This window comes from Leptinotarsa decemlineata, unplaced genomic scaffold, assembly GCF_025532065.1.
Source record: "Leptinotarsa decemlineata unplaced genomic scaffold, Ldec_3_MD MMD2_tig00002159_RagTag_RagTag, whole genome shotgun sequence".
NCBI lineage: Eukaryota > Metazoa > Arthropoda > Insecta > Coleoptera > Chrysomelidae > Leptinotarsa > Leptinotarsa decemlineata.
Window position 1 is genome coordinate 2,710,843 of NW_027412574.1, and position 26,168 is coordinate 2,737,010.

The window sequence follows — 26,168 nt, forward strand, 5'->3', positions numbered from 1 at the left end:
CGCCTGAGTTTTGTCTGGGTTCACCCGAATCTTCCACTGTAGGTACCAGCGTTCGAGGTCGTCCAATGCGCGTTGCATGTAGACGACCGCCAACCCCTGTCCCATGGAAGAAGCGAGGAGAGCCGTATCATTGGCGTATAGGGAAGTCTTCAAGTGATTGAACCTCGGGAGGTCGCTCACGTAAAGGCTGTATAGTAGTGGAGACAGCACAGCTCCTTGGGGCACTCCAGCTTGGATTTCCCTGACCGGAGACAGGGTTCCTTCAACTCGGACCTGAAATGATCTGCCTTTCAGGAAGGACCTAATCCACCGTATCAGGCCCCGAGGCAGGTCGAAATCGAGCATTTTATGAAGTAAGCCTTCGTGCCATACACGGTCGAAGGCTTTTGAAATATCCAAGAGGACTAGGTGGACAGTCTTCCTGTTATTCAGCTCTGAGATGGCATTTTCGACCAGTCTCAAGGCCTGTAGCTCGGTGGAGTGTGCCCTCCTGAAACCGAATTGTTCGTCAGGCAGAACATTTCGGTCTTCAACTTCTTCAGTTAGCCTTTGCAGCACAACACGTTCAGCCAGCTTAGCCGCTGAGCAAAGCAGACTAATCGGTCGGTGATTCTGGGGAAACAGCGGGTTCTGGCCCTGTTTCGGAATCATGACAACTACGGCATGCTTCCATCTTCGAGGGAAGTATCTGAGGGCGATTGAGCTATTTATTATATCTAATAAGTATCTGATAAAGTTTTCCGGGAGCTGCTTCAACAACCTATTGTTGATTGAATCAATTCCCGGAGCCTTTTTTGGTTTGGCGGCTCTGATATACCCCCTCAGTTCTTCCTCCGAAGCTGGACGGATCACGTCGTCGTCATTCTCCCTGAGGATACGCTGAACTCGTTGTTCCAGCCGGATATCACGGTCAATATCATCGTCCGGATCAACGTTAAGTTGGAACTGATTTTCCATTGTGTCTGCAAAGGCCAGCGCCTTCTCGGCGGGGGAGTAGCAGATACCGCGCTGTCCGTGAAGAGGGGAGGGGGCGGTTTTCCTCTTCTCGAGCCTGCGGGTGACTCGCCATAGCTCATCATCCCCAGGTTCAAGAGATTCCAAACACTCACTCCACCTCTCGTTTCTGTAATCAATGATGGCCCGTTTGACTTCGTTGGCCATCCTGTTAGCAGCAGTCTTGTCCCCAGGATAGAGGGTCCGCTGGTAAACTCGTCTGAGTCTGTTCCTCTCTCGGATAAGGTTCTTTATCCTAGGAGGAAACTCATTATAGTTTCGCAGAGGACACTCCGTCCTGGTTGTGGCTGCTCTGAAAGCGTTGTTCACAGACAGTTCAAAATCTGCCACTGCCGCGTCGAGACCGTTGCGAGTTTGAAGTGCCTCGCGGTCTGTAGGTGTCTCCACTAGATGAGCCTTGAAGGCTTCCCAATCCGTGGATGATCTCACGCGATATTCCTGAGGAGGGGGATCATCACCCAGCATCAGGATGACTGGATTATGATCTGAGTCTAATTCCGACAAAGTGTACACTTCGCAGGACATGGAGACGTTCCTGAGTAGTGCGATATCAAGCACGTCAGGTCTGTAATCCCCACGGTAGAACGTAGGCTCATCTGGACCCATCACTCGATACTCATGCCTGTCAGCATACGCATGGAGCGCTCGGCCGTTCGTGTTGGTGACTCTGCTCCACAGGTTGTGCTTGGCGTTGAAGTCACCAGAAGCAATTGTGGGGGTATCTGTCGACAACAGCAGTTCATCCAGTGATTCTGGGAGTAAACGATTCCTTGGAGGGTTGTAAACTGAGATTAGTCTATGACGACCTCTTCTCAGTTGGAGTTCAACGCCCACGGCTTCTGTGCCGTGTAACAGATCCGAGTTAATGCCGAATTGTACGTGAGGAAGATTGCGTTTGACAAAAATGCCAACTCCTCCTCCAGCACGTCCAACTCGTTCTCTATGGTAGAAACGGTAGTTTGGGATACCAAAAGGCTCGTTGTGCAGGTGGGTTTCCTGCACAAGAGCGACATCGATGTTATGTTCTGTAAGGAAATTCGTGAAGTCAAGTTTTTTATTTGAGATGTTATTGGCATTCCAAAATACAACCTTAAGAGAGCTAGGCAATGTTGGTTGTCTAGCCATTAACAAGTTCCAGTTATCACGCTGGTGTTCACCGTAAACATTTTCTCGAGTACGGGGAACTGAGTGAAGAGTTTCTTCATCTGGTCCAGAGCGGAGCAGATGTCATTAACCTTCGACGGACTAGGATCTCTAGGTGCTGGAGTCGGCTTAGCGGAGGTGTTGCCGCTCTTAGCCGCTCCTGCGTAGCTCATCCCCGGCTACGAGGACGATCTGGATGTCTCTCATTAAATACTCTACAAACCTCTCTAGCACTTCTAACGTCATCTCCCGAAAGGCGTACAATTTCAATTTTCTTTCTTACGCTCAATCTTACAGCCATGACACAAAATAATTCGAAGAACTGAAAGGTGAATATTGTTGACAATAGTACACTTGAATCTTTCACAAGTGTCAAACTGTAAATATCATTTCCATGGCAACTAAGATTTTAATTGAAATATTAGGTCTTAGTTTTAGTTAATTTGCGTGAAAACTTGAATGTAATTCCGTTATTTTCATTAAAAATATTTACGCTATTTGTTTTTTTTTTCATCTGGCGGCACTTTATTGTTGAAATCATAAAAAATATTCTCATGGCTATATCTGTTGATATAGGGTGTTTTTGTGACTGTTAGCTGTGTGAGTTTTCGAATTTTTGAGTTGTCATAACTTTGTTAATAATGAATATTTTTTCATGAAATTTTGGTCACACCTGTTTAGAGGCACTCTGAATCCAGTGGCGTAGTGATTTTTTCAATAAAAAAATCGCTAATAAAAAATCCCGATTTTCGACTAAGAAAAAATATCGTAGTATGCCCTGAAACTTTAATAAACATTTCAAATTTTGTCCCAAGGTATCATAACCAAAATATATATATATATATATATATATATATATATATATATATATATATATAATAATTTAAACAAAAAATCAGAAATACAAAATTCAAGTCAAATTTACAATTATATTTTAACTTTTGATAAATGAAATTGAACAAATAATTTCAATATCATATTACTAATAATTTTACACTTACATTTGAATCTCACTGTATGTGTAAATATTATAATAATCACATTTTCTCTGGTGCTGTAACAAAATTTTCAACGTCAAATTTTGCATTTGACTTTTCGTTTTTATGTTTGGATTTATATGCCTTTTTTATATTTTATACTAACTTTGGTGAGTTTTTGTAAGATATCTATTAGTGTATAATATTCACATGATTTTTATTTTCTAGATATTCTTGATAAAGGAAAAAAATATATTTCCGAAAGCTTGAATAACAAAAAATAGTGTTTCCATAGCCCGCAGATATTGACTGAAATACCCAACTGAAAAATAATTTATAGTTATATATATATATATATATATATATATATATATATATATACAAATATGAAAGTTATTGAGTGTCTTGATATAGAAACAGAAGTTAATATCGGACATAGCACTCATGAAAGTGGCAAACCATAGACACGTGTTTCGGGCTTTTGGCCCATCATCAGTATGGTGCAGCCAAGTGTAAGGATGGGCAACACTTGGTTACCAAAAGATAGAAATACAAATGCACGGAGCCACCAACAGGAGCCAACCGCACATTTGTTTCGGCCAAAAGCCCGAAACACGTGTCTATGGTTTGCCACTTTCATGAGTGCTATGTCCGATATTAACTTCTGTTTCTATATATATATATATATATATATATATATTTATTTATTCAACTAACGGGCAGCACCCAATATACAAATATGTTTTTATAAAGGTGTACATAAATACTTATGATTAAGATCCATATTAAAATTAAACCTAAGAGAAATAAAAACTAAGATTAAACCCAAAGGCAATGAATGATTGCAGTGAGATACATTTATATATATACATGTGCACATCTATGTATTGTTTTTTAAAAGTGATGGCAAACTTCGTTTCAAGCTACTTTTAGAGATATTGAACAAATCTACTTGAATAGCATTCGCATTCAATACAATCCTAGATAATGGTGAGTGTTTTCCATAATTGCATCTATGGAAATCAATTGCAAACGTCTGAGTGTTTCGAGTTACTCTGGCTGGAACATGTAAACCAATTTTGGACAAGAGGTATGGACAGTCAATATTGTTATTCAAAATCTTATGTAGAAATCTGATGTCTGCACAAACTCTACGGGTACTCAGTTTTACTATTTCTGTTATAGCACGAACTTCACTAAGTGTGTTTTCAGTTAAAGGTATATTCAATTTATAAGCTAGATATCTTAAAAATTTGTTCTGAGTTTTTTCTATTTCATTAATATGTATTTCATATGTTGGCGACCACACACATGAACAGTACTCCAATATTGATCTGACCAAAGAGTAATAAAGAGTTCTGATGGAGTTGACATTAGTGAATTCTCTTGTGGTCCTGCACACAAAGCCCACCATTTTTGTCGCACTATTCACAACCTGTTCATAGTGAAGATGGAAATCAACCTTGGTGTCAAAAAGAACACCTAGGTCCCGAACAATGTTTGCTTTTGTGAGGGGTTTGCCATCAATGTTATAATCAAATTCAATATGTTCAATTGATCGATAAAATGACATAGCATTGCATTTATTTACATTCAGCTCCATGTAGTTTTCGGAGCACCATTTGACAATTGCGGTGAGGTCCCTTTGAACGTTCTCACATTGTTGTATGCTGATGACACGGCTAAAGATTTTGAGATCGTCTGCAAACAGCAAAAACTTTGAATGTTTGATTATTTCTTCAATATCATTGATGAATATATTGAACAAGAAAGGGCCTAAGTGGCTTCCTTGTGGCACTCCCGACGTGACGTAAATCTCCTCAGATATGAAACTCTTGACTTTTACATATTGCGATTTCTATCTCGAAGATAGCTTGCAAACCAATTCAATAAATCTCCGTAAAACCCTATCGCTTTAAGTTTCCCGAGCAATACTGTATGATTAACTGTGTCGAATGCCTTTGAAAAGTCTGTATAGATTACGTCCACTTGGTACTTTTGTTCCAAGGCATTCAGCACAAATTGAGTTAACGTTAACAAATTTGTGGTTGTTGATTTACCCAGGCAAAAACCGTGTTGTTCTTGTATAATGACTTGGTTCAATGGATTCTTTATTTGATCACATATCAAACTCTCTAATAATTTTGGGATTGCACTTAGAATTGTGATCGGTCTATAATTTTTTATATTTGCTTTATCCCCCGACTTGAATATTGGGGTAATAAAACTAGATTTCCACGAGCGTGGAAATTGTCCTAAATTCAGTGATGCAGTAAATAGTAGAAACAAAGGTTTTGCCAAGGTAAATCTACATTTCTTTAATAATAAAGGAGCCATTCCGTCAGGTCCCGTACCTTTGTTCGGGTCTAATTGGTATAATTTATTCAATATGGTTTCCAAGCTGAAGTTACAGGAATTCATATTGATAGTTTTTTCGTAACTGAATTCAAATAAATGAGTACCATCAGTGTCTTGTTTGTAGACTGATTGGAACTGTCGTGCAAAGCCATTAGCAATTTCATTTCCTATTATACATGATTGTTCCCCCAAGTACATTGTGTCCGGAAAGCCATGATTTTTCCTCTTTTGGTTAACAAAGTTCCAGAAATGCTTAATGTTCATACCCACGTTATTTTCCACACCTTTTATATAGTTATCATAACATTCTTTACTCATTATTTTACACTGTTTTCTTAATTCAGAGAAAATCAAATAGTCGTCCCATCTGTTACTACTTTTGTAATTTTTGTGAGCTATTTTCTTTTCAAATATCAAATATTTTATATCATTGCTAAACCAACGAGGAAATTTTGGCTTGCTAGAGCGAATATAAGGTATGAAATTGCTTATGCCTCTATATAAAATATCGTAGAAAATTTCTGTGGCATGATTTATATCTGTTATTCTGTCTAGCTGATAGTCCCAGTCTACCGTGGACAGGTAGAAGTTAAGTCCAATGTAATCTCCTCTCTTGAAGTCGAAGTAAAAGTTTTCATATTCCAGATTGTTGAATTCTTCGTTAGAGGTAATTGATGAAACTGTGGCTGGGTGATATGGATCACAAGGCAGCAAACATTCATCAGCAATTTCAACCGTGATTATGTAATTATAATATATATATATATATATATATATATACACATATATATATATATATATATATATATATATAGAGAGAGAGAGAGATAGATTTTATCGAGTGTATATGATACAAATCAAAAATGTAACATATAGTGGACTTAACACTCCAAAAAGGGACCGCACATTCGTGGTCCCAGTTAGAAGACCTAGAATTCCCAGGCTACACTAACATGACCACATAGGCTGCTATAGCTACCTGCGTGACATCCGGGTCCAGGATATAAATACAGAGAGAGATTTTATCGAGTGTGTATGATACAAATAAAAAATGTAACACATAGTGGACTTAACACTTCAAAAAGAGAGGGAAAAGTGCGGTTGGCCTCTGTTGTTGACTCCGTGCGTATGTGTTGTTTCCTGCTTTCGGCAAACAAGTGTTGCCCATCTTTACACTTGGCTGCACCGCGCTGATGAGGCCAATAGCCAGAAACACGTGTCCGCGGTTTGCCCCCCTTTTTGGAGTGTCAAGTCCACTATGTGTTACATTTTTTATTTGTATCATACACACTCGATAAAATATCTCTCTGTATTTATATCCTGGACCCGGATGTCACGCAGGTAGCTATAGCTGCCTACGTGGTCATGTTAGATGTAGCCTGGGAATTCTAGGTCTTCTAACTGGGACCACAAATGTGCGGTTGGCTTCTGTTGTTGACTCCGTGCGTATGTGTTGTTTCCTGCTTTCGGCAAACAAGTGTTGCCCATCTTTACACTTGGCTGCACCGCGCTGATGAGGCCAATAGCCAGAAACACGTGTCCGCGGTTTGCCCCCCTTTTGGGAGTGTTAAGTCCACTTTTTTTTTTAAATACGGACCAATCTTTTTTATTACAGATATCGATAAAGCGATAAATTCTCAATCCAAAGGTATATCATATTTGATATTTTTATAGCGTTTCATCAGTGACAACAATCAAACAGAAAAATAATTTTATTTTACCATGAAATTTTGGGAAAAATAAAACAAATACGGAAAATCGAAGCTACATGGTAATCTACAATGAATGCTCGAATTGACGACCTCTTTGTTCAATTCACAGAAGTTTGTAGGTCCAAACAATTTCTGTGGCAATTTTCTAGCATAATAGATGTAATACTAATACATGCATCTCTCATTTTTTGTTTGAGATGGTCGATATTTGTACTTGGTGTTGAAAAAACTTTATCCTTTATGTATCTCCAGACAAAAAAATCGAAAGGAGTAAAATCTGGGGATCGAGCTGGCCAGTTAATTGGTCCATTGTTTCCAATCCATTTTCTTGGAAATATATTGCATCTAAATGTTCCCTTACTATTGCTGCATTATGGTGAAGAGCACTGTCCTGTATTTCATGGCGGATATTCAGTGGTAATTCATCTAAGTAGCCATCGAATTCATTGAATAGAAAATGAAGATACATTTCACCATTCAAATGATCATCGTAAAAGAAAGGGCCAAGGATGTTTGTTCCCACAATTCCCGACCAAACATTTATTCTTCCTTTTTTGGAAATTGGTTGTTCATTTGTATTATCCCACCTATAATGGATATTTCTGTTAAACCAACCATTGTTGGTGAACATTGATTTGTACGTCCATATTATTTTTTACAAATATTTCCAACTTCCCTACTTATAAGTCTTAACCACTTCGCAAATTGTACTCTCCACTGTGTCCTCGGAACCTTATAGATAATTACACGGTCCTCGCTTCCCCACCCATTTATGTATGTGTTGGAGCGTGTGTGGGTGCGTGTGTTTTGGCATAGCCTCGCAGATGGTATCATATGCTGAACAGTCATCCCGGGTGTACATTCGTTCATCTTTGACATTATCACCACGTTTCGGATATCGGCCTAATCATCTGCGCGGTGCAGCCAAGTGCAAAGATAGTGGCCGAAAACAGTAAACAACATATATGAACAGAGTCATATGTGTTGCCCATCTTTGCACTTAGCTGCACCGCGCTAATGAGGCCAATAGCCAGAAACAAAGTGTCCTCGGTTTGCCCACCTTTTTAGAGTGTTGTGTCCGCGATTTGTTCTCTTTTTGATTTGGATCATACACAATCGATAACATCTATATCTATATTTATACCCTTGACCCAGAAGTCACGTGGACATGTTGTTTCCTACAAATTTCCTAACTAGAACTGTTTTTGGTAACCAAGTGTTGTCCATCTTTGCACTTGGCTGCAGTGTACTATTGAGGCTAAAAGCACGTTTCCGCGATTTAGAGTGTTGTGTACACAAATTCAGCTCTCACGAATATAGGCCGTTTTATCGAAACTGAACTCAAAAAATGAAAATTCAATCGAATAATTGATTGAGCCTACAAAAACATTTTTTGAAACCTCTACAAAGAAATATGTCTTGCGAATAAATCGCAGACTTGAAAATGTCTATGGCTCATCGGATCCACGCAGCATAGCCAAAACTTATACGAACAATATACAGGGTTTACTAGATCTACTATCCAAATTATATTCATATTCCATTTGAAAGAAAAATGAAATCTAGATGATATTAAACGCAAAATATATAAGCAATTAGTACCTAGTGAAATCGGCTTATTAAAATGTCTATTCTTTAGTGGAATTTAAATGGATATTAGTCTCAATTAGACATGCTCATAAAAAATACTGTCAGATTTTAAACCGTCTATAGTTTGCCTTTAGGATACTAATTCTCACAACTCAAAAACCAACAACTTGAGACATTTCATTAGGTTCCATAATAATAGACAAGGAGACTCAGAGCCAGCGACGGAGTTTCTATATATTTTTATGATGCACAACACATTCCACTGACTATATACGGGTTTGGAGGCAGGAGGCAACATCTATATATATATATATATATATTCCACCTAACTCATCTAACCAGCAGAAAAACGATCTGAAGAATCTCATCCAACAAATTTCTTTCCCTTGAATAAGAACAAGGAATTTCAATGCCGGTCACCCTATTCGGGCTTCGATAGAACTAACTAAAAAAGTCGTACGGTCGAAAACATAACGGAGGAACTTCACCTCAATCTCTAGTGATCACTTTCCTATTTATATCAAAAACGGAACAACTGACTCGTCATTCCATTTGGATTCCAGGACATCGGCTGCGAATGCAAATCTTCACCGGCAGCAGAAGGTTGCATATCTCAATGAGGACCTAAAAGTGATTTCGAATTGGGATGAAAGTAACCAGGTTCAATTCAATGCCACAAAAACCCAGACATCGGTTTTCTCCAAAAAGATAAATGTCTCCGAACCAGATATAATAATGTCAGGCCAGACAATTCCACTTTCTGCTTCGATAAGTTAGTTAGGGCCATCTGCAATAAGGTCCGAAAACAACTCCTCAAACACATACTCCGGGGTGAGAGTCAGAATGGTGATTGAATATCTTCCGGAGAAGTGCATATGACATGCTCCCGTTCAGGTGAAAACACCATACCCTAGCCTCTTATGTAAACCTACGACTTAGTAGGTACGTGTGGCAGATACTCGACCGATAAACAGCAACTAACCCAGCTGTCGGACATAAACCTGAAGTAAAACAATCAGGCACCTGCGCAACGTCTTCCATATATAGGTAGTTATTTGTGACGAATCTTCCGAATAGAAGAGTAAGTAGTAGGTAGTCATTAACTCACAATGATATAGAGCAGCTTTCACACTTTCAATTTTTCACTGGAACAGAAAAATGAACAGCGTAGTATCTTCGACTTTTTTTTGTAGTAAAAGAGGTACACTTCGATGTCAAAGTTTAAAAAATAACACTTCCAATTGAAATTTTCAAGACAAATGAAATAAAAATGCATTTATAAAAAAAAAGAAGTACGTGCACTCGGTGAAAAGTTTCAATTTTTGAATTTTTATTCTAAAACTGTGCAAACATCGTCTTTGTTTCTTCCTACATCAAGTTGTTCGACAATATTTCTATAGATGACGTCATAGTGCCGCCATATTAAACTTGAAGAAAATTATTCCTATGCCACCATTATATAGTTTTTTCATAGTTTTACATACTTTTACTGAAGTTTTTTTTAATAAATTTTACCATGTACCTATATCTAGTATAAGTAGTATGACCGAGTTTACGTACCATTTGAATATATTGTATCCCAGTATCTTAATAAATTATTTTCAAAGGGTGTAATTATTAAGTGCATTATTCCGAGTCCACTGTCATGGAACTGATAGGTTTTGTGGATAATAGATTGTTAATTTTTGTTTTCCATTTTTGGATGGAAGCTAACTCAAAATTTTTTTGTTCAATTTCAAAACTGCTGTTTATGAAAGATACCTTTTTTCTTTCAAATATACGGATACAAAACAACAAATATATATATTTATATTCTTGAAGCCACACAATTAAAACTTAAAAATCATAATATTCAATAAATAATATTAAGAGCATTTAGAGAGCAACAAATGAACATGAGATGTCATGGTCAACAACCTTTTATAACTACTTTGTTACTAGCCATATTTAATATATTCTAAATGAGTAACCGGGTTAATTTCTTGTTCGAGTAAACCAATGAATCACTTCTGTTTCCCTAGAGACCAAATATCCTTATAGGTTTCCAAAAGGATCAAAAATTACTTCTGGATTTTGAATATTCTGTGTTGATACATTTGTTCTGGTATTGTCTTGAGTAGGATATTGAAATCCCATTAACTGACTAGAAGGTGTAATCATGGAATGTGTTGGCTGACCTAACCCCGTCTGGGAATTCATAGTGCTGGATTGATGGCCAATTGAAGTCTGAGTCATTGGTCTATATGAAGGCGCTGATGTTGCTGTCATGGGTTGGGGTTGCCAGTTTCCGGAAGCAGATTTTGGTTGGTTTTTGGGTGAACTCCACTGGGAACTTCTACTCCCTAAAATAGAAATGTGATGCTTTATATAGATATTCTAATGTTTTTGTTGTTTTTTCAAACATTTCATACACATGATGTAAAATATCGAAATTGAGCAAGAGACCAGAATGAACACAAAACGATCGATTTTTTTTTAATGAAAAATAACCAGTAGTCATAAAAACTTGGAAGGGTTATAAGGGCCAGCATCCGAAAAAAACCTTTATTTCAAGTCACCAGTCAGACTTGTTGTAATAATGTTGTAAAATTTATGAACCCCATACTGAACTTTTTGAAGACACTTTAAATCGACCTGTATCAGAACAGGGCCATGAATGATGTCTCAATATTGATATCTCCACTCTGCTGTTAGGTCTTCGAGCCTTATATTAATCAAACCTTCAATTTCCATTCCTTCAATTTGGGGTTCAAAAAAATTCAGTTACGGTCTGTTACTATTCAAATTGATAATGTATACCACTGGTCACAACTGACATTTTTGACAGCTGCTCACCATTACCCAGAATGTATGAGTAATATAGCTGAGAGTTATCTGCTTTATTCAGATGATTTGAAATTTTATCTAGCAATATTGCACTCAACCGATTGTGAGCAACTTTAAAATAACCTGAATGTGGTATTTGGCTAATAATTCATCACTTGATGTATCCAAATGTAAAACTTCAAAAATATAGAAAGATAATTTTTATTCTTCAAATTTTCATATAATCTGAATGGAACTGCCTCATTACGAGATACTTCCATAACAGATCTAGAGGGTTGTCTTCGATTCTGAACTGAGTTTTCTTAGGCACGTTGATCTTAAACTTTCAGAGGCATATAGGATATATGTGATTTTTAGTGCACAATTGCAGAACTGTTACTAACATGTAGCTTTGAAGACTTTATATTTTTCTTATGTTAAGTTAGAGTTGAAATATCGTTCTACTATATAGAGTCATTACTGTGCTTCACATATTATTGAGAAGCGGAAGGTCCTCAAATACTTGACTTTCAAAGTTGATGGTATATATTCAAGCGGGGAACAGATTACCAGCTGATAATCGACGGATTCAACTTTGAAAGCTTAGAGTTCAGAAGATGCTTGGCTTCTATCTCATCCTCCATAAACCTACTACTAAGCTGAATTTCAAAATACAGCAATTCGCAGGCAGAAACAATTTAACTTTCTATCATTCTCGACCAAGACACAATGTTCTCATGAAATCACCAATGTGTAATAATTTTAACAAAATTTGTAACTCTTATGATTTATCCTAGGACAGCTTGAAGCAAATTAAGCATGTAATGCGAATTCTGTGAGACTTTACTTGTTTTTATTCCAATGTTCTTGTGATTTTTGGTATGGCGCGTCAGCATTGTGATCATTGGGACCGAAAATCATGCAGACGTAGTGAGCCAAGAATAACAGCCTTCTGCATTTGTCCGGCTGAAACTTCTACCTTAGTATGGCAAGCCATAGATTCGAGAGTAGAAAGGGCACCATTCCACCAAGGACTCCAATATTCAAAACAACCATATTGACAGAGTGGTTTGGATAGAGTCTATGGAGTTTGAAGAGAAACTTTCAATATTACATCCATTTTTTCTTTCTCTTTTCGGATGATATGTGGTGACGTATGTGGTAATAATACATTCTTAGGGTCGCGTTGTGTCGATGAATATAGACTCAGACCGCATATGCTAGACAAGCTGACACAAGTCCATTAGGGTATTAGGCGCATCGCGGCAGGCCCTGAATCTTGTGTCGAGAACCCGTATACCCATCACGTGACTGCGGTAGACTAAGGTGTTGAAGACACCATCCTGGCAGGTCATAATGAACCCCTCAGTTTCCGACTTCAGTCCACTTGCCCTGAGGAAAGTTTAGGTCGGATGCGTTGATAAGCGGAGGTCTTCAATTTTGTTGGCATTGGCTTGTGTTGCCGCAAGAGTGAATCGGTCTCTGTGGTTTTTATATGAGCCTTTTGCTGGACGGGTTCCAATTCGGTAACAGAGTTGTGATCACCTCGTTCAGTGTCGAAAACTGAACAAAGTTCATCAGCCGCTCGGGCAGCTGCCCTAATAAAGAAATGCTCGAATTCCTACTCTCTCATGTTCGCGGCGCATGCAGAAATGGGGATTCGAACTACTGATGACTTTACAGACTCCCTCCAGTAACATACTGTTGTCGTGGGAAGTACAGCCGTGGAATGGACGAATTGGGATGCAAACTCCTATGGTGACGCATCATTTTTTTTGGGTCTTTACGTCGAGTTGATACAGCTTCTATCGAGTCAATTCCACTACTCCAAACGGGTATTACTATTATTATTATCAAGAAAGATCAAGATTGCGCAGACTAGTAGCCACGCGATAAATGAGTTCTGTAAAATAAGTGATGAAAACTTTAAAGAAAAGCAATTTGAATGTTGCCAATCAAAATCAACGAAAAATTTAGTCTGCATTATATGCAGAAACATATTTCATTCATCCTGTGCTGGGAAAATGAAATTGGAGTTTAAGAAAATAAGTGATACCAGAATCATCTTCCAACAATGTGATAAAGATGTAATTGGAAGCAAGGAAAGTGAGCTTCAAATTGAAGTCCGTATGTTGAAATCACTTTTAAAGGAAAAAGATGAAAAATATAATCTTTTATTAGAAAACACCAAATTATTAAGAAGCAACAATATTCTCCTAGAAGAAAAACTGATGAAAATGGAATTGGTACTTATAAACAAGTTCTACAAAAACCAGCAGTAAACAAAACAAGACCTTGACAACGGGAATTTCAACTGATCAAACACCCACGTCGCTGCCGAATCAATCAGCGAGTGTTGGAAATACGGGAGCGGTACGAAAAAATTTCAATCAAGAACTCCAACAGGCACAAAGAGAAAAAATGTTAGAAATAGTGCATTTAATGCAAGAAAAAGAAGAATTGGAGAGTGATAATTTCAAGCATATCACATATAAGAAATGGAGGCCATTGAAAAAAACTTTTGGGGAAAGTGATTCCTCGGAAGATTTTGGAGTCCCTAGAAAAATATGGCTGTACTTATACAGAGTGAGAAGGCATGTTACTCCTGAAAAAAAATCATATAAAAGCCCAAGATTATTTTAAAGGTGCAGAAATAACGGTAAAAGAACTTCCCACAGAAGAGAGTTAGAACAAATGTTTCATGTTCGGGATTGATTATAAATTCAAAAATAGTATTTATAACCCTGCAAATCAGTAGCATTTCGTAGGTTCAACTTTCGTAAGTTCAATCAGTACAGCACTAGTGCAGAGGATTTTCAATAAAAAAATCGAATATTGAAGAAAGTTCTTCACAGCACAACACAATTTTAGAAATATTGGTCTTGCAATCCAGTGCAAAACAGTGTGGAGAAAATAGAACATTTTTTGGCGAACAACAGTGACTGTCATTTTTCATGTGTTACTGAGCATTGGAAATCAACTACCCAACTGGAATGTATTGGAATAGAAAAATTCAATCTAGCACCATCCTTTTGTCGTACAGAAAATTAACATGGGGGAAGTGATATATATTGTAAAAATGGGATAAACTATAAAAGTTTAAAGGATATATCGAAACTGTCAGTTGAAGGGGAAATTTCGAATGTTCAGGTATTGAAGTTTCCCTTTCTGATAAAAAAAAATTATAGTTGTATCTTTTTATAGACCTTGTAGAGGTTCAATGAGTATATTTTTTGATAAATTTGAATATTTGTTAACGAATGTCACAAGTGATAATAAATTAGTCTTTATAGTAGGTGATTACAACACTGAACTGAAAGAAAATAATAATGAAAAATCAAAACTATTAGCTTTAGCTAGCTCCTTTGATATGTATAAAGTTATTGATGAATATACACGCATAACAAAAAATTCCAAAAGTTGCATTTACAAATTATAGGGGTACATTACAAAAGTACTTGAGACTCGTGCTTCAGATCATACAGCCCAAATGATTACATGTAAACTCAATCTGCGAAACTCAATGAAAGGTACCCACAAAAGATATGAATACTTGAAAACAAAAACTGAGTATAAGTTGTTAATATCGTCGAAACAGGAAAATTATAAAGACCGTATAAAAAATTCTGATAATAAAACAAAATGTATGTGGAGTATCTGCAACGAAATTACCTGCAAAGTAAAGAGGCAAAGCTGTGACATACAGGGTGATCCAATCGATATATTGAATAAATTAAATAATTATTTCAGCAGAATATCCTCAAAATTAGTTAAGAATAATAATGAACATATCACTTGTGAAATAATGGAAAACCCTCAGTCGATGTGTATACAACCAATAACTCCAAATGATGTGGTTGTAATGTCAAATAATTTGAAGAACAAATATTCAAACGAAGAAGATGAAATTCCAACTTGTTTGATAAGAAAATGCACAATAGTAATTAAAGATATTTTAACACACATAATCAACAATTCCATGAACTTTGGCATTTTTCCTTCACAACTCAAGCTTTCAGTTATACAACCATTACATAAAGAAGGGGATACAAATAGTATTGAAAATTATAGACCCATAAGCTTACTCCCAAGTTTCTCTGAATTATTTGAAACCGCAATGTGTAATAAAGTTATACAGTTTTTTCATGAGTGTAATTTCTTCAGTGATAATCAACATGGCTACTTACAAAAAAAATCAACACAAACGGCAATCTTCCAATATACGCAGAACATAATTGATCTAATGGAAAAACGGCATCTAGCTCTGGGTATCTGTCTATCTGTTTAAAATCTGTTTTTCCGTTAACCAGCTGTCGCACCCCTACGAACGACAACCCTCAGAAGTCAAAACTTGTGCGAGCTAAGGATTAACGAGGTCTTACCTTTTAACGTGTGATTCCTAACACGGGTTGGACGATAGCAAGTGAAGATCGATCGTTCAGACTAGGGCTTGAACCACCGACCAACACGGCAATCAATTCGAGTGAGTGAATAAATCACCCACGCCGAACCGCTTGGCTACCGACCGTCAAAAGCATACGACTGTCTAGATCATAATATCTTGTTAATCAAATTAGAGAAATATGGAATAAGAGAAAATGCTCTGAAATGGTTTCAATCATATTTAGCAAACAGACAACAGAGAGTCAGTGTCATTAAAGACTTAAGAAACTTCAAGTCTGATATTATAACATCTGTTGTTCGTTATATTTATGAATGATTTATGCAAATTTGAATTAGCAGATAATCAGTTTATAACTATATATGGGCATGATACAAGCCTTCTGGCAGGGGGAGAAACATATCCGGAGATGATGGTAAACTATTGTAACAATTATCAGAAAACAAAAAAACTGGTTGAAAACAAATAAGTTATTGAACGAGTCGAAAACTAAAGTAATGCTACTTGCAAACTATCTAACAGCAGAGGAAAAACCAAATGATGTATAATTTTTCAATAATTCCTTTCAGTTATCGCATGAAATCAAGTTTTTGGTTGTTTACATTGATGAATGGGCTGAACTGGTCACAACGTATAGAGGAAATCTCTTCAAAGCTTGAAAAAGTGTCCTATGGACTGAGAATAATCAGTAAACATCTAGAAAAGCAAGCAGCTTTATCTCTTCACTTTGCAAATTTTGAATCTGTCATGAGATACGGAATAATTTTTTGGGGAGCCAACAAGAATACAAATACAATATTTGTTATACAAAAAAGAATAATTAGAATAATCAAATACAAACATTATAAAGACTCTTGTTGAACAGTTTTTAAGAATAATAACATCATGACTGTATATGCTCTGTATATTTTTGAATGTTTGATGTATTTGTTTAAAAATAGAGAACTTTTTAATCTAAATGCTACAGAACACGAATATAACAATAGGAGGCATGACCTCATTTATCCATATCATACATTGAGACTTACTGAAAAATCTCCCTATTATATGGAAATGAAATTTTACAACAAGGTACCAGTACTTGTTAGACATTCTGCTAGTAGCAATAAAAAAAAACATCAAAAAGATACTTGTAGATCTAGAACCCTATTGTGTTGAGGATTTTTTGAAACATCAGTTTTGAAATATAATTGTGTGTGACGTCATTTTATTACGTTGTAATTATAAGAAGGGTTAAAAATAATGTCGCGCTATAAGAGACTAGATACTATTAATATTTCACAAACTTGTAATTTTAAAGTAGAGTTCATAACATTTCTATTCTGAAATAGCTGACATATAATATTAAGAGACCTTACAATGAGAGATCATAGCTTTTGGAACCTAATCAAATTTTTTTCCCACTTTTCTTATTGCAAAAGTATCCCAAGCCTTATGTTACTATTCAAGGTGAATGCGTGCTACAGATCATGATTGATATTTCTGTCTGCCTCTTGATAATTCCAAGGATGTATGAATAATGCGGCTGAGTGTCATCAGCATAGACAGCATATGTCGTACTAATAATGCAAAGACTTAAACTTCATGGCACTCCAAAATTCACTGACAAAGCACTCAAATACTGTTCATCAGAATATATGGGTCAAGTCCAAGTATTAAATGTTTATATAGCAGTTGAAGAACGCCATTATCAAATTGCAAGAAAGCTAGCTCTCTACAAAGTAGTTAATGATTTAAAGTATCAAATGTCTTAGTGCAATAAGAAGCACCATTGTAGTAAGGCCAATGTCATTTGTTGCTTTAAATAAATCTTGAGTAATGTTGTAGTGGTAGTACAATGGGATTCTCGAAATCAAGATTGAATGCTACTAATTAGGTAATTTGCATAAACAAATGATTCAATCTGGTCTTTGAGAATCACTTTGTGATAGATGATTCGTTAAAGTGTTTGTCCCAAATGCTATCAAGGATTGTCTTGCTTTTGTAATGAAATAACAGTGGTTTTTTCCATAAAAGAGGAAATATATTTATTTTAATTACAGTATTGAAAATGGGGGTAGTACAATGAAAAAGGTTGGAGTCATCTTTTTGAAAAATAGTGCTTCAGTTCGTGTGTGGGAAAATTGTTTTCATTATATTCTCAAATCAAATCAAATCAAAATATTCTTTATTGTTCGAAAATTTGCATCTTATTGAAAAAGTCCAAGAAATACAATGTTAATATAAAAAAGTACTAAAAAAGTATTAATGTAGATATAAAGAAGTTCCAAAAATATATGAATGTAAATATAAAAAAAGTTCTAAAAATGTATAGATAAAATACCACCATGTATAAAGTGATAGTACAAAGAATAAATTGCTAATATATTGTTAAAATGATTCGCTAAAATACTCTTCCAAACTATAATAGGGTCTATCAACAAGTAGGTTCTTCACCGCCTTTTTGAAATGATTATTGCTTAAATTTGCAGATCTCATTTCTAATGGTGAATGATTGAACAATTTACCACCATTATAGTGTATGGAATCCTTGATTAAATTCGAAGTTGGGATGGGAAGTCTAAAGGTATAATTGCTATTGCGAGTAGCATAAGGAGTAGAAGCAAAGTTAAACTTCGATTTATGTTTATAAATAAGGCAAACTGTCTCTAAGATAAAAAGTGCGATGACTGTTAACATTTTATTGGCAGTGAACAAATTCCTGCACGATTCTCTGGGTTTGACTTTACAGAGACATCTTAGTGCCCTCTTCTGTAATATCAATACAGAAGAGAGAAGGAATGAGTTGCATGCTCCCCAAAGAGGTATTCCATAACGTAGTCGTGATTCAATAAGTGCATGGTAAACGGTCTTTGCGACATGGAAACCCAACTCATTTGAAACCACTCTAACTGCATAACATCCTGAGATCTTACTCTTCAGTTGTTTAAGGTATTCATCAAATTTCAGCCTATTATCAATGAATACACCGAGGAACATTGTGTTTAATTTATTTTGTAATATGGCAGCATCTATTGAAACGTCATCAAGCGAACATTTGAATGATATATTCGTTTTGGATGCATTTAGAGAGAGTAAATTTTCATCGCACCAGCTCTTCACCTTTTTCAAGTCGGATGATATTATTTTATTTAGCTCCATTGAGTTTTTTTCTTTCCACAATATTGTAGTATCATCCGCGAATAGAGTGAAACTACCAGATATGTTAATCATAGATATGTCATTCATATATAGCAGTGGTACACCAGATTCAATGGCCCTGTTCTCCGAGAGTTCCGTTGTACTCACCATTTGACTCCGACCTGAAAGGTACGATTCGAACCAAGTGTTCGTTACACCTTTACATCCATATTTGTGAAGTTTTTTTAATAAAATTTTATGATTGACGCAATCAAACGCCTTTGAAATATCGCAAAAAATTGCGGCTTGAAACCCAAACTGGTTTTTGCTTATAATACAGTGCAGTTTCAAGAATTCAACTAAACGTACTTTGACTAATTTCTCAATAATTTTTACTAAAGTCGGTATTAAGGAAATAGGAGGCAGATTGGAGGGATTATCTAAATCACCACCTTTATGTAGTGGAATGACAATGGAAGTCTTCAGGGAAGAAGGAAATGAGCCAGTTCTGAATGAGGTATTAATAAGGGCGACCAAAGTTTCTAGAGCATTGAGCGGTAAATTCAAAAGAATCTTAACGGAAATATCATCATATCCCGCCGTGTTTTTGTTTTTAATATCATGAAGTGTTTTGAACAATTCATTAAAGTTAGTGTCATATGAAATAAAACTTTCATGAATTTTTATATTTTCTAAGTTGATCAATGGATCATATGGAGCATGAATTGTGTTACTCAACTGTTCAGCAATAGAACAATAGAACTCATTTATTATATTAGGATCAAGTGAGAGTTCAGAGTTTTTATTTTTTATTTTACCTCTTATATCACTAATAATTGACCAAGTTTCTTTAATTTTATTCTTCAATTCCCCCATTCTGTTGCTGTAATATATTCTCTTAGCTAGACTGATAGTGGATCGATAGACTTTTTTGTAATCATTGAAATAGTTCCAGAAAAATGTTTCTTTTGTGAATTTTCTGATATAATGCAGTGAACACAGGTTTCTAGAGGATGTTTTCAGTCCTTTTGTCACCGATGGCTGTTTACATTTATTTTTAATTATTTGTTCTGGAAATGACTTATTGAACACATCAGACAATGCACTGTGGAATGATAAAAAGGGGTCACATTCAGAGAGTATGCTCACCCAGTATATTTCAAGGCAGTTTTGATAGAACCTATCATAGTTTGAACAACTGAACAATCTACCATACTTTTGTATGGTTTGTTTTTTTGTTGATTTTGAAAGAATAGAACATATCACTGCTTCATGATCAGATAATCCGGATGGAATAACGGTGCATGAAACATTTTGCTTGTCAATATTGCTACAGACATAGTCGATGCAGGATGCAGAAAATCGAGAGATGCGAGTATCCGTATCAACGTGCATACTTAAGTCAAATGATAAAAGTAAGTTCTTCAGTGACTCATTAACCAGAGAATCACAGTCATTGTAATTGATATTGAAATCACCTTTCACGATTATAGAACTATAGACTATAATGAAATGGCATATTTTTGGACAACTGCACACTAATGTCAAGTTCTTGATGAAACATGTATTTGATTTTCAATTCTGTAAAAGCTCCTAAATAAATTATAAAAACATAAATTGTTCTGGTCACTTCATACGATCAGATCAGTTAGTTAGTTAGTTAGTTTTAGATGTATTGTTTGATGTTTGGGGATCCTTCAATATCATTTATTTATCGATGCTGTACACTTTACGCCCAGTTTAACGGCATACTTATCTGACAAGGTGCCTCCATAAAGAGTCGAATGCCTTGGACAAGTGAATGAAAACACTTATATTTTTATAGCGTTCTATTTGAAATAATTAACATTATTATTGACAACAAATTTTATTTATGGTCCTGTCTTTAGTTCTTTTGTAAATTGTTTTGATTTCTTGCAAACACATTCAACTATTGGCCTACCTCTGGACATTACCCAATAATTTCTATAAGAAGATACCCCTACCCAATTTTTTGTATTACAGTGATCCTTGTTCAAAGGCTGATGTCTCCTGAATCAGTTTTTATACAGAATATTTTTATAAATCTCAATCTTGGAAGTAACGAAAATATTAGTTTTTGGTCAAAATACGACTGTTGTGTAATTTGCGTGAGCTTTGCTTGGTTTATATGGTAGGAAAAATGAATGAGTTGTTGATATCTGTTAAGAACTGTCAAACATTTACGCACTCGGTTACATATTGAAGATGTTTTCAAATGACGAAAGGGCTGATATGCAATTCACTTATGCAAAATTAAGTAAAATCCTCTTTTGGCAAGAAATATTTGACATATTTGACAAAATTTAAATTAGAAAATGTGTTGTTACTGGAAGTGTGAGGAACCGAACGAAAGTTTTGGGTAAGCAAACATTACCTCATTGAGATTAACAAAGTGAAATTTTTTTTTTCAATTTAGTATTAGTCAGTTACAAAAATATTTTCAATAAAGATTGTTTTTGATTAGAAATGTTCTTCCAGAAATATTTGAAAAAAGAAAAAAATACAAATGCTACAGGAAACGCAAAGTTCATTACCTTAATGAAAGGGATTAGGGAAGGAGTATAAAATTTGCGAAGTGGTTAAGACGTAGAAATAGGGAAATTGGAAATATTTGTAAAAAATAATATGGCCGGGCAAATCAAAATTCACCAACAATGGTTGGTTTAACAGAAACATCCATTATAGGTGGAATAAAACGAATGAACATTTATATAGAGAAACCAATTTTCAGGAAAGGTTGGGAATTTTTTAAACAAACATACTAGGTCCTTTCTTTCACGATGAGTGTTTGAATCCAATGAGTTTGAAGGCTACCAAGATGAATTGCCACTGAACATCAGGCATGAAATACAATATTTTCTACGAAATAGTGCCCCTCACTATAATTCAGAAATGGTAAGGAATCATTTAGATGTGATATTCCCAACAAAATGGATTGGAAACAATGGACCAATTACCTGGCCAGCTCGATTCCCACACCTTACTTCTTTAGATTTTTTTCTGGGGATACTTATATAAAGTATAAAGTTTTTTCAACACCAAGTACAGATATCGACCATCTCAAACAAAAAATAAGAGATGCATGTAATATCATTACATCCATCGGGCTAGAAAATTGTTACAGAAATTGTATGGACAAACAACTTATGTGCATTCAACAGAGAGGTCGTCAATTCGAACATCCAATGTAGTTTGTCACGTAGAATTCATTTTCTGTATTTGTTTTATTTCCCCCCAAAAATTCTTTATAAATATTTTATTTTTCTGTTTGATTGTTGTCACTGATGTCACTGCTAATTTTAAATGAAACACTATAAAAATATCAATTGTGATATACCACTGATTTGAGATTTTATCGCTTTAAAAAATTGATGGTGGCCGTGTTGACATGAAACGTTTAATGAAATATTTATTGTTATAGTACATTTAGAAAACATCCAACAGTCAAGCTGTTGGAAAATAATTCAGTGAAAATGAAAAGATAAATAAATATATAACAACCAAATAATTATGCAAGAAGGTATAATATTTTTCAACATACCTGCATCCATAGTTAAATTTTCCACAAGAGAGGTGAGACTGGACTCTAAATCTCCGGTCAATATTTTAGAAGGTGCAACAGGTCTAGAAGGTTGAACATGAACGGAAGTATGGGTAATCATGGAAGGTTTAGACTGTTCAGTAATAGGATCAAATACTGAAGCCTCGTTTGTATTGAATAACCCACTGAAATTGTTGGGTGCAACAAAAGCTGAAGGTTGCTGAAACATATCTTTATCAGAAAATCCGTTGCTAGCCCACATTTTACTTGTGTTATAAGTGGCTGATAAACTATCATCTTTTGCTGGAACATCAGTTGAAGAAAAATCTGCAAAAGGATTTCCTCCTAGAGAAAGTAGATCATCCATTGCATTGGCTGGTAGTATGACATTAGGTTTCTGGGAAACACTTATTCCATCAGAAAATAAGTCAAGTATAGGCTCAGGATCATTTTGAGGTTCCTCACTCAAGAATGGATTAGTATTTATAGTTGAAGGAGAACCAACGGTTGATCGATAGTGACTCAGAGCTGCTTCTTCTTCAGCCACTGCTGCTTGTTCAAAATTATCATTAACAGCTGTCCCAAAGGCATTGCTTGTATTGGACAATGCACTAACTCCTGATTTTAGAGTCTTTTGTGCGGTTGCAGTTGTTGGAGTATTGCCTTCAAGTGAAGCCAAATGCTGTTCCAAAGCTTGTAAAAGACTATTAGGTGCTCTTGTGAGATCTGGAATATCCCCTTTATCAATACCTATATTTTCAGCTACTTTTAAAAATTCCCCAACTCTATCCATTCGTATCAAAAACTTTTTGTATAAATCTAATGCTTCTCTACATTGTTTTTTATTCATTTCAAAAAATTTCTCTAATAAGTTGATCACTCCATCATTGTAACATGCAAAGAGTCTAATGAGATCACGAAAAAGCAACATGAAGCACATATTTATAACTCCATTTGTGAGATCATTTGCTACACAATCAAATTCTAAAAGTGCATCAAGTTGGTTTTGTAAAACTGGTAACGTCTTGAGTAAATTTTCAGAATTCATGGTTCGTAACGTTCCCTCTTCTTTTCCACGTTTTACCTTACAAAAATCAAAAGCTACTGATCTATAAGATAAAGCTTTTTCGTTAAGGTACTTGGCATATCTTCTAATGAATGGGGACATATCATAGCCAGTTTTGGCACCTACAGCACTTTGAACTCCAGTTTTATCAACAAAATTCGATAATTGAAAGGAAACATTGCTGGATGCTAAATACTGAGTGAATCTTTCGTTTCCATAACACATTACATGATGTGTAGTAATAAGAGATTTAAATACAACTACCCAATTTGTGCTCTGAGACCTTTCCATCAATAAATTTGCCATTTGGGGTATGGACACATTAGGCTCATTAGTACAGTGAACTAAATAATCCAAATGCTTCTTTTTGGGACCCAGCATCTCTTCAGTAGTAGCTTTACAAACAGATTTAGCTAGGCCTTGTCCTGCTAGACTGTGTTTGGCCGCTAATAAGCGGTCATTTATTGTTTGACCTGCCATTATATTTTCACTTTTCAATATTATTGCACCACCGTTGGCTTCGTATGAATTTAATACACAAAATAAAATCCACCCAGCCTGGGCCGACGACTGTATTGATCATTTGGACGTACTTAGAAGCTGACAGCCGCCGAGAGAGGAATCAATATCAGGAATAACATAGGTTCAACTTAACAACATATCATAGGCTACAATCGAATCTCAGGAGCTCAGAACTCAGAATAGAATAGTATTTTACTTGACAAAACAGGAGGCATTTGGTGTTGGGTTGTTGGCAACCCTATTTCAACGATAAATTTAAAAAAAATCAAATTTAGCGGTTTTTTCAGGTTTATAGTTACTATATAGGGGGGTTGAAAAATGTCATCATTTTCTATTGACATTTGTGGCTGCATATGGCGGACACTGCCAAGTGATTGGTCGAATTAATTGTCCAATGATACTGAACCGATGTAAAAAATTAACAATGAGCAGTAATAATGAACGTGAACTATGGTTGGGGTTTTCAGTTTTATTCATACCGAACGAGATTTTATCAGTAATCGAAGTATCAAAAGGAAGATAATTGTATTTATCGAGTGTTCAGTACATGGTGAAGAAGATGAATGTGCCAGAATCAGGATTACGTTATGAAACTACATTATGCCGCTGTACGTTTCTATCTTGTACTATATGATCAATTGATATTTCTATCGTTTGACGTTATGTTGGATTAAATTTCTGTGTATTACGATTTCTATCTTGTACATTATGATGCATTAGGTGTCCTCCCAGAATCATACATATTATGAATGGACTGAGCCGTTACTTGATGGAAATTAATGACACTAAGATTTCAAACTAGAAAGCTGGACAGGACTCTTAGACATTTCAATCCTATGTAAAGCTCAAATTATATCTTTGCTCACATATATAAAAAACGGCCGTTCGTTGAGGTCTCTTTTCTATAGACACTTTCACAGAAAGTATTCTGCTGATAAGAGACACTAACTTTCCACATTTGATACAATATATATTTTAAGGTATCTATAGATTGTGGAATTGGCCGCGGTGGTAGTGCGTCTGACTCACGATCGGAAGGTCTTGTGTTCGATTCCCGCCTCGACCAGATATTTTTCTCGAGAGAATTTATCTGGTTGAAGCTGGAATGATTCTGCTACAGTGTTAGGAATCACACGTTAAAAGGTAAGACCTCGTTAGTCCTTAGCTCGCACAAGTTTCTCAACTTTTGAGAGTTGTCGTTCGTATGGGGGGCGGCAGCTGATTAACGGAAAAACAGATTTTTTTTGAACAGATTTTGATGAGATTTTCAAAACTTCCTTAACATAATATGTAGAGAGATTTATTAAAGCACATGTTAGTATATTCAACAATGGTGTCAAAACCATATATTTAATGAAAATTGATAGTTATATTCACTGAAATGATATTAAAAACCTCTTTGGCAAAGTTGTGTAATAGGCACTTGGTACATTTCGAACAGAAAAAAATATTTTTCATTTTTGTTCTTCCAAAATATGGAAAAAACATTTTATAGATCTTCATAAAGTAACGACCATATTTTGGCAACGGTTTTGGCTTTTGCTTCCATTCAGGCGCATTAAGCCAATGGCAAATTGATTTTCAACTCTAAAATTCAAATTTAGTGTCTATAACGCCAGAATTGCTGTCACTATTTTATTGATGCCAACCCTGTTTGCAACCACACCTTTTCCCTTCCTTCAGGTATCCCTCGTCTAAATAAATCGAGTCTATTTCTATATAGTAAGCCTGGTTTTTTCAAAAATTTCAGATTTACATTCGTAGCACAGAACACAGAAAAAGTATAGAGAAGAATTTCACCGATAATGGCATTACTCAAACATCTAAGAGCAGATCGAAATAACTGAATTTTGAACGTGGGTTATGCTTATTGTTTTGGGGTTTTTGTGTTTTGAGT

At 35.6% G+C, this 26,168-nt stretch overlaps 1 protein-coding gene across 1 annotated transcript; it reads right to left on the bottom strand.

Moving 5' to 3' along the window:
- Positions 1-10,578: 10,578 nt before the first annotated feature.
- On the bottom strand, positions 10,579-24,906 carry LOC111517942 (phosphatidylinositol-binding clathrin assembly protein LAP). Its single transcript, XM_074177038.1, has 2 exons — positions 22,684-24,906; positions 10,579-11,136 (listed from the first exon to the last, which is right to left on the bottom strand). Exons 1-2 carry the CDS (start codon positions 24,227-24,229, stop codon positions 10,829-10,831), a joined length of 1,854 nt encoding a protein of 617 aa, XP_074033139.1. The 5' UTR covers positions 24,230-24,906; the 3' UTR covers positions 10,579-10,828.
- Between the last annotated feature and the right edge of the window lie 1,262 nt (positions 24,907-26,168).

Bases quoted from the DNA above. Each gene is read 5' to 3' on its own strand.
- LOC111517942 (XM_074177038.1), bottom strand. From the start codon at position 24,229: ATGGCAGGTCAAACAATAAATGACCGCTTATTAGCGGCCAAACACAGT. The intron at 11,137-22,683 runs GTATGTTGAAAA...TTTCTATTTTAG, and splicing joins AAATTTAACTATGGATGCAG to GGAGTAGAAGTTCCCAGTGG.